Here is a 16,779-nt window from a genome sequence, read left to right as displayed (position 1 = left end):
TGAAAATTAAAATTCGAAAATTTTTTCTAAAGCCTCCAGGGGACTTCGTTTTCGCACGAAAAAATTTTATGTGCCCTTATTGCATCCGGACCCACAAATACTATTTAAAAACTACGGTAACGATCCAATTAAACTCAGAAAAATGTTTGTTGGAATCAAACAACAACATTTATTTGAATTCATATAATTGAATCAAACAATTTTTTTGCTTCAATTAAGAAAAGGTTAATTTAATTTAAAGAAATGGAAACTATTTGCCTTATTGATTGAAACAAATAATCTGTTTAGTATATTTTGTTTGATTTAATTAAAAAATTGACTTTTATTGAGCGATGCATTTGTTTAAAATCTGTTTATTCGAATTCATAAAAATATTTATTTGATTAAAACAAAAAATACAGTACAAAGCAGTACAAGAACGTGCCGCTAGGCGTGCTAAAGCGCTGCTGACGGTTCCTAAGGGACTAACCTAGAATCTAAATTAATTGGTCATATGATTTATTTGATGGCATTCGTATTTTTTTCAGTGTTGTATTATTCTAAAGGTTCTGATTTACTATAAAATCATAAATTAATTGAAAAATGGACGCAATATCTCTAGTTTAGGAACTACTTGAAGTTTAGGGTTTTTACCTTGGATATAATTGAAGATTTCGGATGCAAGTCTTTTTTAACACTAACCTCCTTTCTTTATAAAGATGATTTATAAAATCAATCCTGTTCTTTTTTTTAATAATTATCACTGTGTACTTAATAGTAGGAACACTTATATATACATTCAATTCAAATGTCTAATTCTGGGTCATTTCTCATTATTATAATTTATTATTGTTTTATTCAGAAATGAGAAGCACAGAGTTAAAAATTAACCAGAATTAAGCATTCGGATTGAATAAGTGTTTCTTCTTTTACATATAAAATGATATTTATGATTAATAATAAACATATTATCGAGATTATACATTATTTCTATAAATAATGCTCAATTTTGAGGTTAAATGTAAAAAAAGTATTTACTTCACTTGAGCAAAATCTTTAATTAATTTAAAAAATATATATTCAATGTAAACAAGACCTTTACTTATTTTAAACAAGAAATTTATTTGAATAAACCAAACATTTATTTTAACCAAACAAATAAGGACATACAAAAAATTTATTTGAATCAAACAAACGTTTGTTTGACCCCATATTAAAGAAATAATTTGTTTGAATCAACAAAAACATTTTTCTCAGTGTAGGAAAGTATTATTATCGCTCAGCAACAAACGAGCAGAAAACAAGGTGTAATCATTATCCAGATTTCAGAGCAGTCTTTACCTTCAACAAAAGTTAGATTCGCGAAATAAGATTTGCCCATAAAACTGAGTCGAAATATAATTAAACCCTGTAAACATTATTGTATCTTATTTTGAAAAGTTCTAATCTTATCCACTTAAAAATTACCTACAATAGAAATTCACTTATGTTTTTGCGGTAGAGCGAATTTCAAAGCAACAGATATAAGAATACAAAATGGAGTTTTTAAAGCATGAATAGGTTAGTAGAATCTATTGTACGCAAAGGAAATTCATTTTAAGAACGGCCTAGATTCAACTGAATATTAAATAAAAAAATTATTGTCCGAAGTTCTAGCATTTAACTAAATCCGGACTTAAGGATGCAAATTTACAAGAATTCTAAAGATATTAACGGCTCATTATAGAGTTATTATCTAAAGAATACTCTTTACAAAAGCAAACATTGAAAGTTTTTATACCGTGTATCAATTTATTAAACAAACTTAGTTATGAGCAGCTTCGTCATTCACGATAAAAAATAATTGAAAGCACTCAAGAATATCTGGGAATCCCGGGGTAGACGGTATTAACGCTGAAATGCTTAAACACGGTGGCGAGTGTATACCACATAGATTGTGCGAATTGATAAATTTATGTTTCGAGATGGGAGACGTCCCAGAAGATTGGAAAAAAGCGATTACTGTACCAATATACAAGAGAAAGAGGAAGATAAAAGCGACTGCAATAATTACAGAGGGATTAGCTTATTAAGTACCGTAAGTCGAAAGTGGGTTTATGCCAGGAAGTTCATGTACGGATCAAATATTTAGCTTAAGGCAAATAACAGAAAAAAGTTTGAGAGTAGGAAAAAAAGTTTTCTGTGCATTTGTTGACCTAGAAAAAGCTTTTGGCAAGGTAGATAGAAGTAAACTTTGGGAAGTCCTGAAAGAGTATGGAGTCAATGGATGGCTCCTACAAGTTATAAAAACAATATATACAGGTAGCAAAGCGAGTGTAACGGTGAATGGGAAACTGAGTGACTGTTTCGATATTATTCAAGGAGTTAGACAAGGATGCGTTATGTTTTCATGGTTATTTATATTATTTATGGACAAGTGTTTAAGAATGGCTCTTTTCGACGAAGAGGTCGTGGATCTCGAAACAGTAAGGGTACGTGAGTTAGCGTTCGCAGATGATAAGGTTGTTATGGCAAAGTCAATCGAAGACTTACAAAGAATGTTGAATAAACTAGATGCAAGCATGAAGAGCATGGGCCTCAAAATTAACGCAAATAAAACAAAAACTATGGTTTTCGAAGGAAAGAGAGAGAAAACACTATGCAATGTTTTATTAAATGATGAGAGAATTGAACAAGTTGATAAGTTCGTATACCTTGGTAGCTTATTTACTAGGGACGGCACGATAGATGAGGAATTAGATAGACGCACAAACGAAGGTAAGAAGGTTATTGGTAGAGCAGGTCCCCTCATCAGAAGTAAAAATATATCAAATAAAGCTAAAGTGGCAATACATAATTCTATATTTGTACCGACTGTACTATACGGTAGCGAGACATGGACGTATCAAGAAAAAAATAAGAGTAAAATTAACGCTATTGACATGAGATTCATACGCATAATATGCGGGAAAACTCTGATGGACAAAGTAAGTAACGAGATAATTCTAAAAGAATGTGGTGCAGAAGAGACGCTAGTAGACACATGGGAAAGAAATTGGTTAAGATGGTTCGGGCATGTTGAGAGAATGCCAAATGAACGACTAACGAAACAAGTGTATCAAGGTAAATTAAATGGCAGAGTGTCCAGAGGTAGACCGCGGAAAGAATGGTTAGAATGTGTGAATGGCACCCTAGTTAGAAGAGACATAAGAAGTCACAGAAACACGAGAGCCTGCATGAAAAAATGCATGGACATAAAAGAAGCTAGAGAAGTATGCCAGGACAGGAAAGTATGCCGTCAAATAGCTAATAAAAAGAGAGTCAGTAGAGTGAATGACGCCTGAAACAAAAGACCTTGGCCACTAATGAACCCAAGTGGGGAACCTTACATAACGACTTTGTGAGGACCTTCACTTGGGGTGATTGCTAGAGAGACTGATCAGCAACCTGGGTCGGAGCAGTGTTGCGGAAGGAACGTGTTATATACATAAATAACACGAGAATTCTGGATCAATCTGGAAATTCTCTATCCCTTCCACACACTACTCCTTTCCCCTACCGAGTGAGTCACGCCTACCCCAAAAGGGAAATGGCTTAATGGTGTAACGGATGCAGCAGATGTATCTTTTGGTTAATATATATGGTGTAATCGTCGTAATTTCTCGTAATTATTTTTTCGTATTGATAATTGGTGGAAATTTAGATCTGCAGAACACATGTTCTCATTATTCGAGATAATTTTTTGTTCTTTGTAGATAAGAATATTAGTGTTGTATAAATATATTGTAAGTATTCAGAATAAAATAGAAGGAAGCAATTGTCCGGAGCAATAGATTGTACTGAACAAAGTTCAAGCACTTTTATCTTATCGCTTCCATTATTTCAGATTACATTTTTATTTTTTCTTACTTTGATACAAAAAGCGAGTTGTACATTTTAGAAGAAAACCGTTCGTTATACGTACGTTATGCTTTAGTGTTTTTACTTTAGTGCGCAATTATATCAATGAATTGCAGGAAGATATCTGATTTCAGTATTCCCATTTCTTCGGCTCCTTTAGATTATTAGTATAAAAATGTTATTTCTCGCATCTATTATCGCAATCGTTTTTAGTCGTTCTTCAATTCACATCGTGGCTATTTGAATAGATCTACGAATGTACTAAAATACACATATAAAAGCTTCTCTCATGAGAGTGTGCGCAAAGCTGACTTTCGGATAATCAACCTCGTACCCGTGAGGTGAAGAACTTTACTTTGCTTGCCTACTTTGCATTCGAATGACCAATACATAGTACTGTTTTTTAAATAGAATACGTTTTTTCCTCGTCACATGGATTGTCAAATTGTAAAAAGATGACATCTTTTGTGACATAAAATTCGGCCAGCTTCATTTTCTAATTACGGTTTCTATTAAGGAAGCGCATCGAAAATGCAATAGTTCATTTTTATGCTTTTTATTTAATGCTTTATTTTTTATTTAATGCTTTGCATTTTTAGTTACTATTCCAATTCTGCACGTTTCAAAATTGTATAACTTTAATGGAAAAATTTATAACTCAAAGTCTTCAAAATTCAATAACTTAAGTTGAATCATTAAAAATGCTTTGCTATCGAGTTTTGAATATTTGATATTGAAATGACACCGTGTGACAAAAAATGCAATATATACTTTTTACGAGACAATAGTAAACATTGTAGGTCTAATCTAGTGGAACTAAAAAGTGTCTTGCAAAGTTTCTTATACATCCCCAAAATTGGATTTTATGTTTTAAAAAACCTTTTATGATAGGTGGTACATGTATAAAATAATTATAACCATAGAGTGTTAATCTTATCACAGTAAAAAATCGCACAGCTACAATCGGAAATATTTTAGTTTTTGCCCAATTTTTTCACAACAATTTAATGACATTTGTTTAATTCAATCATTTTCCCCTGTTAATGTATTTAAAGATTAAAACTGCTTGAAATTTGAAAACTTGGCCACTATTTCACACTATTTGTAACTTTTTTTTTATACAATTCTAAATTGTTTACCATTGGAACTCAGTACTGCTTCAGTAGGTTCAGGGAAAAAATGGGAAACAACTAAATCTTTTCGATTGTATAGCTTTGTTATTTTTCACCATGATCTATATCTATAGGTAATAAATAGATGTATCTTTCTACGTTCAAATAAAAAATGCAAAATCTAATGAAAAAAAGTAAGCGATTTTTTTACTATAAAATTAGATTTGGGGGTGCTTGAAAAATTTTCACATATGACACATTTTTCAGTTACCAAATCTAATTAACAAAGTTTCAGTCCAAAATGATTCAGTTTTGTAATTTTTTATTATAAAATTTGTTGAACTATAGCAAAAATCATACAAAATTGAACACAAATCTTTAAAAACATAGGAATAAGTGATTTGAAAACAAGACCAACTCGCTGGCAGTCGTAATTTTACACAATATTGTGTTCCAATAAATATCATTAAATAATGTCTCTTATCAATAAGATGAGTGGAAATGTTTGATTCTAATTTCTGCAAAAGTGTGATAAATTACTAAACCTCTGTTTATGCAGCACTAACTACATGATGAAAATATCTGACTTGATTATAGAATTATGGCCTTTCGCGTAGTGTTACAAAGCCGGTGTACGCCCACAAGATTTTTTTGATTGTCATGGCAGTGACTTAGGATGCGGCACATTAAAAATTCTTTTTAGAATTCTACGAAAATGTCGTTTAAAAATAGCTACAAAATATTGCATACGTGAAAATCTTACTAAGAGTTTTTATGCAGTCATGAGCTTGAAAGAAATTGAGTAATATTAATTAATTACTATTACATAAACAAATATTTTTGCGATTACTGTACTGTATCTAAAGTGCACAACTCATTTTTAAAATAAATTTTATATTCCATGAGCTACAACCATACCAAAAATAAACAGCTTTTTACAAAAAATATTCAAAATAAAATCCACTGAATCAGATAATGACGAGAAAAAGAGCAGTTTTTATGGAATTTATCTTTCTGCGTAATAAAATTCCATAATACATATATACTTTGGAAAAACTTTTCCTCCTCAGAAGATTTGAAGTGTCTCCGTTGCTACACATATTTAAAAAAGAATCGATAATTCGAGAACCACTTCGTGAATACGTGATTGACGAAAACACTGCTAATTAGCTAACTGACGACTCTCTAATTATGATAAAAACTTCGCAAAGTCAAAGTTAATTTCTGATATTTGATGTACATCTCTCCTAAAAATAAGCATGATCCCATCAGTGAAAATCCGCTGAGAAATCTAAAATACAATTCTTAATTTATAATCATTTATTTTATAGGCCAGAACAATTTGACACACATGAGAGATAAAAATAAAAATAACTTTGAAAAGAAGGTTTAAGAATTATACGACACGCAATATAAGGTACGACAGAAATTCATTTTTAGAAATACCCAGAAATTTTTATTGGTGTAAATTCATTTTTTAATAAGTTTACGACAGGGTTTAAAAAAGTTATAAGCAGGTGTTTAAAAGACAGCTGGATGTAATTTTTTGTTTGTTAATGAAAAAAATGTATCGGAAGTATTTTTAATTGTTTAATGGCCCTGAATCCTAGAATAGGATAGTTACGTACATACAGCTGTAAAAAAACGGAAGAATAAATTGAATAAATAAATGCTACGCTTTGTAAATTGCGTCCCAAAAGACAAAAGTTATGCAAAAACGATGGATCTGTGATTTCCATTGCAGAAAGAGAGGAAATATAATTTTCATTAAATTATTACACGTGGATTATACACAAATTACCGAATTTGATTATAACAATAAATAATATTGAAGTATCGCATAACATAAAACAAAATTTTTTTACAAAAACAATTATTTAATCCATTTTTTATTTTGAATATTTTTTATCTAACAAAACAGCGTTGCCCGGTTACAAATCTTATAATAATTTTTTTTTTCAAATTGAACTGAAATTAAGTTTCATTTCCCTGATTCATTGAGGCAAAAACAACAATACTTTTGAGTAATGTCACTAAAAATACTTGTGGTTTTAAAAATAACTGATTCCAAGTGGAATCTTACTTATTAAAATTAGTGACTTTTACTGACATTTCACAGATTAAAGTTTAAAGACTGATTACCCAGTACATTTTTTTGAATTAGGGTTACAGTGAATTTGAATGATTTTGATAGTAATTTTAAGGATTGAAAATCTGATACATTTTTAAGTAATATAGGTAGGGTAGAATGGGGTTAAAAGTACCGCGGGGAAAAAGTGCCACATACGGTAAAAAAAGAAGAAATAATTTGTAGGGCGCGGACAAAAGTGGTAAAAGTTGACTTTTCATAACACGGAGTCTAAACTAAATGAGGTATTTCTTTGGTTCTTCCATTAAAACTTATATAAGTCATTAAAAATCCACTTGTTATAATATGTGGAACTTTTTTCTCGCGGCACTTTTAACCCCACTCTACCCTACAGGTATATAATTTTCTTGAATGCGTTTATTTCCTAGAAAAACGTTTAGTCTCGTGTCCGGACTACTTTTAGAGAATTGGACACTAAGTCTATATTGTGGACATCCTATATGACACAGAGTCATCAACTATACTTTCCGACGTTGATCATCATATTCGCAAAACGGTCATGAGCTATGCTGTGTGTGGGTTAATGATAAGATTGGCTGATTCGATCAATATTTTGATTGGACAATTTCAAGATCAAATCGAGTCAACGTTATTTTTAGGACCTTAAATTGGATAATGAAAATATTTTCGGATTTATAGAATAATAGATCGTATCTACAATGATTGATTACTTGATAAAAATATACATATAATGATAATCAATCAAAATTGCTGATAAAAAAATATATGGGTGCAAATCAAAAAGTTGGCAACATCATGTTCCTTGAATATCACAAGCTTATGTTTAAAATGATATGAACATTACAGGGTTTAATTAAGCCAATTTTTTACACAATACCTTATTTAAATGTCATTTGATAACGTGCCTCCTGACTACATTTTTCTGAAATTCATGGCGTTATTTATTTTGAAAGAGAGCTCATACCCCAGCTCACACTACTGAAATTCTCAATAATAATAATAATTTGTTCTCATTGCGTGAAGTTAAGTTGTAAAAAGGAACGCAGTAGATATTCCCATTATTTATTAATTTAAGCATAATTTCGAATAAACTTAGAGTTACTAATTTTATTAATTATATTGCTTTAAAAGCCGGTCTAATTATTACTTCGACATACGAAATATTTGAAATGATTAAAATGAAATATTTTCGAATTTTAAATAAGGGCCCATTCGTATATCTCTTGAGGAAAGTAATCTAGAACGGCATTATTGCAATGCAGATTAATGATCTTACAAGAGAAATATACATCACTTTAATGAAAATAAATTCGAATTATTGTAATCTAAAAAAAAAACTTCAGAAGCTTGTTACAAATCAAGTTGAAGAAGATATATTTCGAATACTATTTTTAACTCAAGAAACATGGTGAACGTCTACTTCATTTTTATTTGACAGTGTTTTTAAAATGTCCGTGTCAGCGTGTATCGCTATTTCAGGACGAATAGTCGGATTTTTTCTTTGCGAGTATACACTGCGTTTTAAATTTTAAAGAAAATAATAATAAATCTTAAAAAATGAAATAAAAATCTGTAAATACTGAAATTTTTTTCACTGGTCATTTCTAGTTTGCCCCATTCAACGAACAGAATTCTCTTATTGGCTTTCACGAGACCTACGGCACTAACAGAAATTTATTAGGATATTTCAGATCACCTGATATCAGAAGGGTTTGTTTTGACGCTTGTTCCAACTAGACATCAACAAAGGGATCTCGCAGAATACGTAATACGTTCGGGGGGGGGGGGGGGGGGGGGGGGGGGGGGGGGGTCTTGTGAAATTATCATTCTCCATATAAAGAACAATGGAAGATGTAGCACGAAGGGACAGGGGCGATTGTTCAAAATTCCTGAAATAGGTATCGTGTATTTTGTGAATGATCCCAAATAAAATTATATTTTAAGAGAACACAATCCAAAAATCTGATCCTTTATAATAATTAATCCTCTGACACATTACCTCAATAGCGACAAAGATGCCCATTTTTCTTCTCAGTTAAATTTCCACTCCTTCCAGGATCTCTGAAACTCACTCTGACACGCAAAAAGAGGAAACCGTTTCCTCTGCGTCAAGATTCGGCAGTTTTGGTTTCTCGTCTATGCACGTCAGACGTTAAAAATAAAATAAAAATTTCCCACACCTTCTAGAATCGGATATTCACTCTCAATGCGGATATTGTAACAGTTCTTTCTAGAAAAAAGTGTAAAATTGTGTCCATAGACTCGAGAGTTGAAACACAGGTGGTTGGATTAAAATGCACTACAATTGCAGTCGGCTCTGAATGCCCACTGCGTAGCGCGACCAGTTTCAGGGCCAAGGGAGCCTGAACTTGGTATTTTGAGTGAAACTCATGTGAAACTGGAAGTGCGCCCGGTTTCAGGTTTATGACGAGGCTCACACTGAACACACCAAAGACGAACTGTGAATTGACGAGCAAGCTTGGCCGTTTATTGGTGGAACCCCGAAGGCGGAGCTGTTCCAATCTGTACAATTCTCTTTTGCCCCCACGAGCACGTGTATTCAGTGACTGCCACTGGCATAGTCAAAAGTTAAAAAGTAGTTTCCGGATATTTCCCAAGTCTGAAATAAATCTACGAATTAAGGATCGAGAATATTCCTCGGGGTTTGCCCGATGACATGTGATCTCTTCTTGGAATTGGACAAATGAGAGAGTTAGGGGCAATTTTACTGTTAGGAATTATATTAAGCTTGAATGCCTGCGTACATAGAAGACCCTCGACTCATACGTCAAATGACCTCTTATCAGACGCGTTTCATACATGGGCTATACATTCACTAGATGCGAGGGCGTATGTGAATAAATACACACAGATTGTATTTTTCTTTGATGTCTTATATATAAGCAGATTTCTCTGTGCCTGTTTACTACTTCGGCAAAGGCATTATAGGTAAATGCTTAGGAGCGACACCAGGGTTACGAAGTAACGCGTCACTCCAAGTTTTCTACATAAATTACCTAAATGAAGCAATTTACGTAGAAAACTGGTAAATTACATGACAAAGATGAGTTTTGTCTGTTTTGAACTCTTGAATTTCCTAGCATGTGACATAACCTCTCCCAAACCTTTATTAATTTAAGAATTCTTGTTATTAAATTTATAAAATGTTAAAATTACGAGAACGAGGATTTCTAAGCCCTAAGTTTTGAGAGAGTGAAATAAAAATTTAAAAATATAGACAAAAGTGTAGCTAACCCTGTAAAAAGGAGAGCATTGAAGTGGATTATATGACATTGAAAAAGTGTACACTTTAATGCCTATAAATCTAAACAAATTCCATTTTTGTCCGAAGGTTTATATAACGGCATTCAAATGCATTGATTGCATTCAATATCCCAGGCGGAAAAATTATATATAGTTTACATATAGTGTGAAGTATTATATATAATATTCATTTGTTTTATACAAAGAACGTACAAAACAAATGAATATTTTATATAATACTTCACCCTATGTCTAAACTATAATCTTTTCGCCTGTGACATTTGGTCGGAAAAGCATGAAATGGCATTCGAAACATTTGGTAATTCAACAGCATTGAACGGCATTGTTTCCATTCTATATACCTCCGATCACTAAAGACATTGAACTGACAAGCTAATTCAACTGAATTTAATGACATTAAGTTAATGGCATTAAAAAGAAGCCACTTTAATGTCATATTTTTTCGCGGATTCAAAATGATTCAAATGAAAACTTTTGAATACCAAGAAGCGCATTCAAACGAAAACGGATTTTGTTTAGATTCATAGACATTAAAGTGTACAATTTTTTCAATGCCATATAATCTACTTCAATGATCTTCTTTTTACAGGGAAGTGCCTATTTTGCGATAAACTATTGACGAACAGTGGTTATAAACGCCTTATAGATCATAGCTGACACTTCTATTCATATAGCTTTATTTTTGAACATTTTAAATAATTGCTTCACGGCCGGCAAGCACATGTCCACAGTCCACACACAGAGGTTATGCACTTATTTCAGACAGACATCTAAATATTCACAGGTTCCATATCCGCGTAATTTACATCATGCACGAAACTTTAGATGTAAATTAGCTGGTAAAGTACTAAACAAAACCAGGGAAATTACCTTTAGTAAATTACGTACCCAATTCTGGGCGATACGCCGCAAAGGTTGCCCAGAAGATGGAGCGAAAGAAACGAGGTTCAAAATAGCTTGTAGAAATCATTAATTCTCGATCGATTAATTCTCCCACGTTTAATTTTTGGATTAGAGGAAAAAACATTATTAATATGAAATAAAAATTTCAAAAAACTATTTATTTTTTAATTTGATTTTTTTAAGGTTATAAAAATAAAAATATCCGTAGATTCTTGAGAAAATTTCAAAAGGTTTTTGAACATTTCACATATGTCAAATCAAAATTTCAACAAAAAAATTTAATTTTCTGCCGAAAGTTGAATTTTCAACCAAAGAAGATTAATTTTCATCGAAACATGTGATAGTTGATAGATATTTAAATAAATAAATACTTTAATTTTGAATGAAGAACAATTTAATTCATCGAAAAAGAACGACTTTATACCAATCAGTTGCACCATTAAACAACATACAATAATTTCCAACTAAATTCACGAATATTAAACAAATAAGTTACATTTTCAACCAAAGAGATTAATTTTTTACTAAAATTATGTATCTTTGACCAAAAAAGTTATATTTTAAAAAAGTAGTTCACCTTTTAACAAAGTAATTAAATTTTCAACCAGAAAGATGCATTTTGAACAAAAAATGTAAAAAAGTCAAACTCGGACTTTGCGCTCTCGGATGGCGAGCAATCCGAAGATGAAGGAGACAATGTTTCAGAACAATCAGAGTTCAGTTCAGAATCAGAGCCAAGTGAAGATGAAGATTTAGAGAATGTGACTTTGAATCAAAGAATTCTGGAGCAGCGTGAACAAGCTAGAGGCCGACCAACAACAACATTACGCAGTAAAAATGGGACAAAGTGGAGCACTAAGCCGCGCACAAGAGTATCAGGTTAGTCGTAAAATACGTTTTATAAACATGGAGTCCTTCTATTTACTCTATAAATTACGGTGCTCACTCGGTTTTTACTATTTCTTCTTGAGCAATAATTCGTTAATTTTTCTTTTATTTTCGAAATTTTGCAGATCGAATGTCGACAGAAGAGAGAAACCCTGGGCCTAGAAACGGAGCTGAAAACTGTAAAAACGTTGCTGAATTTTGGGAGCTACTTTTCAATCAAGAAATCCGAAATAAAATCGTAGAGTACACCAACAAGCAAATTCAACACGTATGTGCACAAATGATGGCAGCAGGCAAAGCAATGCAAACGTTTCATTATGAAACTGACTTGGTAGAAATGAATGCGTTCATAGGACTGTTGTACTATTCGGGAATGTGGAAGGCCAGTCATGTAAGCATAAAAGAATTATGGGCTAAAGAGAATGGCAACACTTTCTATCGCTGCACTATGCCGAAAAATCGGTTTGAATTTTTAACATCAACTTTACGTTTCGATGTGAAAGAAAATCGATTGAAAAATGATAGATTCTCAGCTATTAGAGAGTTGTGGGAAATGTTCATCAAAAATTGTGAACATTACTATGAGCCCAGTAATACGATGACGGTAGATGAGCAGCTTTTATCGGTCCGCGGTCGCTGTCTATTTCGCATTTATATAAAGTCCAAGCCAGACAGATATGGTTTAAAAATAATTACTCTGAATGATGCTCAGACGTACTATTTAGTAAATGGCATTCCTTATTTGGGGAAGACTGGTCACCCCAAAAACTGAGTCATCAGGGGAATTTTTTTTTTCGAAAAGTTACCGAGCCAATTCACGGTACTGATCGGTCGGTTACGTGCGATAATTGGTTTACAAGTGTTCCTCTATTGAAAACCATGTACGTACCTCCGTACAATATGAAGATTACTGGTACAATTCGCAAGAATAAACCAGGAATCCCTAATCAAATGAAGATTGGTTCAAGGGAGGTTCCAGCATCGTCATTTTGCCACAGCGGAGACGTAACTTTGGTCAGCTACAAGCCGAAGAAGAACAAAATTGTTCTACTTGTTAGCACTAAAATGACGAAGTTTAACATTGGAGAAGCAAGGAAACCAGAAATGGTTTTATTTTACAATAAGACGAAAGGTGGTACCGACACTTTCGATAAACTTTGGCATGCGTACACTAAAGCCCGAGCAACAAATCGCTGGCCGATGAGGTTTTTCTTTGGTATGCTCGATCAAGCTTCCGTGAATGCTAGGATTCTAGAAACTTGCAAAAATTCTCGAGCAGATGCAACAGTGAACAAATCTCCTCAAGTCACTATGAAGTTTCTTATATTTCATCTTATAACTCCGTATATGCGGCAAAGATTGGAAATCAACACGCTGCGCATCGATTTACGCAGGGGCATTGGGATGATTCTTGGACTTTCACCAGATGATATGCTCGAAGAAGAGAGGCCAAAATTACTCAAGAGAGCTCGCTGTGCCAGCTGCCCATCCTCGAAGGATAAGAAGACACAAATGCAATGCCCATCGTGCAAGCGCCCAATGTGCGATGACCATCGCATCTACCTGTGCAACGAGTGCGGTGGCTGCGATTAGAATATTTTAGTGCCCCAAAATGTATAAAATTATGTAAGATGATATTAATTATAAAGTATTTTTTTACAAAACATTTAGAATATGTCTGAAAATGAATAATAAGGTTTTTTCTTGTCAATAATGAAGCTTTTTTTGCAGTTTCATCCAGAAATACGCTGTTTTGGTTACCCGAAAAATAACTTCCTTCACTTTGCCAAATAAATACCTTTTTTGGAAGATCCATCAATGAACTATTTTTTTTATGATTTTAATACATTTGAACAATCAACGCCTAAATTTTTAGCTAAAAATATTAAAAATTACAAAATTTTCGATTTTGATACCAAAATACGTTGTTTTTTTCCAAAATTCTTTTTGGCGATTTTTTTTTGTGATTAAATATTTTTTTCGGTATTTTTTGTTTATACCATCAAATTCTGCAATAAATCTAGTATATCGGTGATTCTTTTCGAACAAATTGGTTAAGCCGTTGAGAATGATGCCCGATCAAAAATGTGGTCGGGTCAATTTGACCCGATGTAGGGAACTCGATTGAAAAAATAGGTGGTGGGAGGGAAGGTTAAAAAAACTTTACCCAACAGAACCTGACCTCACCTAACCTGAATTTACATAAATTTATTGAACTACACGTAAAGCTCTGGAAACATATTTTCCCAGTAGCAAATATGTGCTACATCGAATGGGTCAACTCGAGCCTAACCTACAAAATAAATCTAACCTAGCCTAACCTAACCTCACGAAACACAATTAAACTGATTGTGTTGTCCCGTTCTGTTTGCGATACCGTTTGAATCAGCTTGGGCTTAACCTGCAAAGAGGTCAAACCTATCCTAACCTAGAAAAACCTGACCTAACCTAACTTAACTTCACGTAACACAATTCAACTCATTGTGTTTCTAAGTTTCAGGTTAATTGAAATGGGGTCAATTCTACTTGTAGTTCTAAGTTTCTTCAAATGAGTACTGTGCGTCTAAATTTTTAACCACCTGTAGTACAATGAAATGAATTTTATTGTGTTACAACGGGAATACTTAAGTCAAGTTGTGTTGCGTTAAGCAAAATTTCGTTAGGTTCTGTTAAGTTAGATTCATTTGTAGGTTAAGATCGACTTAACCTATTATAAATATAGCACACATTTAAGACTGAGAACCGTATGCTTACACAGCTACACGTGTGGTTGAATTTCATTCGGCTAAGTTAGGTTAGGTCAGGTTTTATTAGGTTAGGATGGGTTAAACCTGTATTTAGGTTAAGCCGAAGCTGAATGAAACGGTACCGCAAACACAACGGGACAACACAATGAGTTTAATTGTGTTACGTGAAGTTAGGTTAGATTAGGTTTTTTAGGTTAGGATAGGTTTGACCTCTTTGAAGGTTAAGCCCAAGCTGATTCAGACGGTACTGCAAACACAATCAGTTTAATTGTGTTTCGTCAGGTTAGGTTAGGCTAGATTTATTTCTAGGTTAGACTCGAGTTGACCCATTCGATGTAGCACACATTTGCTACTGGGAAAATATGCTTCTAGAGCTTTACGTGTAGTTCAATAAATTTCTGTTAATTCAGGTTAGGTGAGGTCAGGTTCTGTTGGGTAAAGTTATGTTAAATAAGTTGATATCAGGCAAGGGTGGATCCTTTACAGTTGTCGACATGTTTTTGAAGTGAAAATTTGCATCACTGGCATTATTTTGAAATTTAATTGTCTCAGTAGTCCATGATTTTTCTTCATTTTTTGAGGTTATTGCTCAACCATGACGTGATGGGTGATTTTTGATACCGAATTTGAATTCAGCGCCCAAAAATCCATAGGAATACATGTGTCTTGTTACCAGATCCGCACACTTTTTTTGTGTGGCTGTAATCACACGGGGTCAATTTTACCCTAACAAATGTGTAAGTCCACTGCATTGAAACGATTAAAACTATACATTCTAATGACTGGAAAAAGTTTCGAGAGATAATTTGAATATCAAAACATGTCATCTCATAGTTATGTTGATAATTTTTAAAGTCATAAGTACTAAAAAAATGGCTTTTTCACTTAAAAATTCACAATTCTCTCAATGTATAATATTTTAACGCAAAAATTTGGGACTCTACTATTGAGATATGCCTTGGTTTTTGACAATTTATAAAAATGAAGAGAGAAAATTATTTATTTCCGCCTTTAAACGTCCATGCCTAGGGGCATATTTTTCCTTAAACAGGCACTGGCATTTGTACATTTTGTATAAACATGGTATTGTACATTTAGGAGAGGTGATAAGTGGTATTCTGGTGGTTTTCCGAGAGTTCCAGACATTGTGAAATGTTTAAAATTTAAGAGATAGTTTGGGTGAATGATAAAATGTGCTGCAATGGTGCAATCAAGTAAAAATATGCATCAGAAAGACACCTAAGAGTGAACTTCCACACTTTAAAAATGATTGGTTTTGATAAAATTAAGAATGAATCGAAAGAACAAATAAATTTTACTGGGAAATATAATTATTTAACCGTGCACCTTATTCAATATTCATAGATCTAGGTGTTATTTTAGAAAACCAAGGTTGACAGCAATATTGAAGGGACACGAACAAAATTGAAAGACCAAGAATTGTAGGGAGTGGCTAACTACCCTATGTTAAATTGTTGAGTAAAGACATTTTTCCTGCGAAAAAGCACATTGTTTAAGAAGAGGGCTTAATTGATAGATCTTATCATAAAATATGTTTACAGAACAATTTTGAATAATTATCGAAGTTGTTGTACAAATGAGAGAGCTATACAAGTTACGAAATTAAGTCGTTGATTAACTGCAATTATCACCAATCAACTCAAAGAAACGGAGATCAGTCATAAACATTAAGAGTTAAACTGGTCTTGAACGAGTTATACAGGAGTGTAATAAAAGGAAAGGAATATAAATCTTCGGAAACGGTATCTGCATCATTAACGTAAAGATTTTTCACTCAGGGGAAAACTCACGTTAAACTCATTTATCAGTGAAATTTACTGATAAATGAACTGAAGCTGTTACTGTTTTGATATAA

General features: G+C 32.9%; 1 protein-coding gene across 6 annotated transcripts in view; it reads right to left on the bottom strand.

The window, feature by feature from the left end:
• The window catches only part of LOC117177516 (solute carrier family 2, facilitated glucose transporter member 4-like), a 113,932-nt gene that overhangs the window by 26,680 nt on the left and 70,473 nt on the right, over positions 1–16,779 (bottom strand). The window contains exon 1 of one of the 6 annotated variants that reach the window (XM_033368276.1): positions 9,080–9,551. The exons of the other annotated variants lie outside the window; for them this stretch is intronic. Coding sequence (XP_033224167.1) covers positions 9,080–9,103 — 24 coding nt within the window. The 5' untranslated portion in view covers positions 9,104–9,551. Of the gene's footprint in view, positions 1–9,079; positions 9,552–16,779 lie in introns of those variants that run through there. 6 annotated transcript variants of the gene reach the window in all.

This window comes from Belonocnema kinseyi, chromosome 7 (genome assembly GCF_010883055.1).
Source record: "Belonocnema kinseyi isolate 2016_QV_RU_SX_M_011 chromosome 7, B_treatae_v1, whole genome shotgun sequence".
Taxonomy (NCBI): Eukaryota; Metazoa; Arthropoda; class Insecta; order Hymenoptera; family Cynipidae; genus Belonocnema; species Belonocnema kinseyi.
Note: the sequence above shows the minus strand (reverse complement) of the source record. Positions and strands in the feature narration are given on the sequence as shown.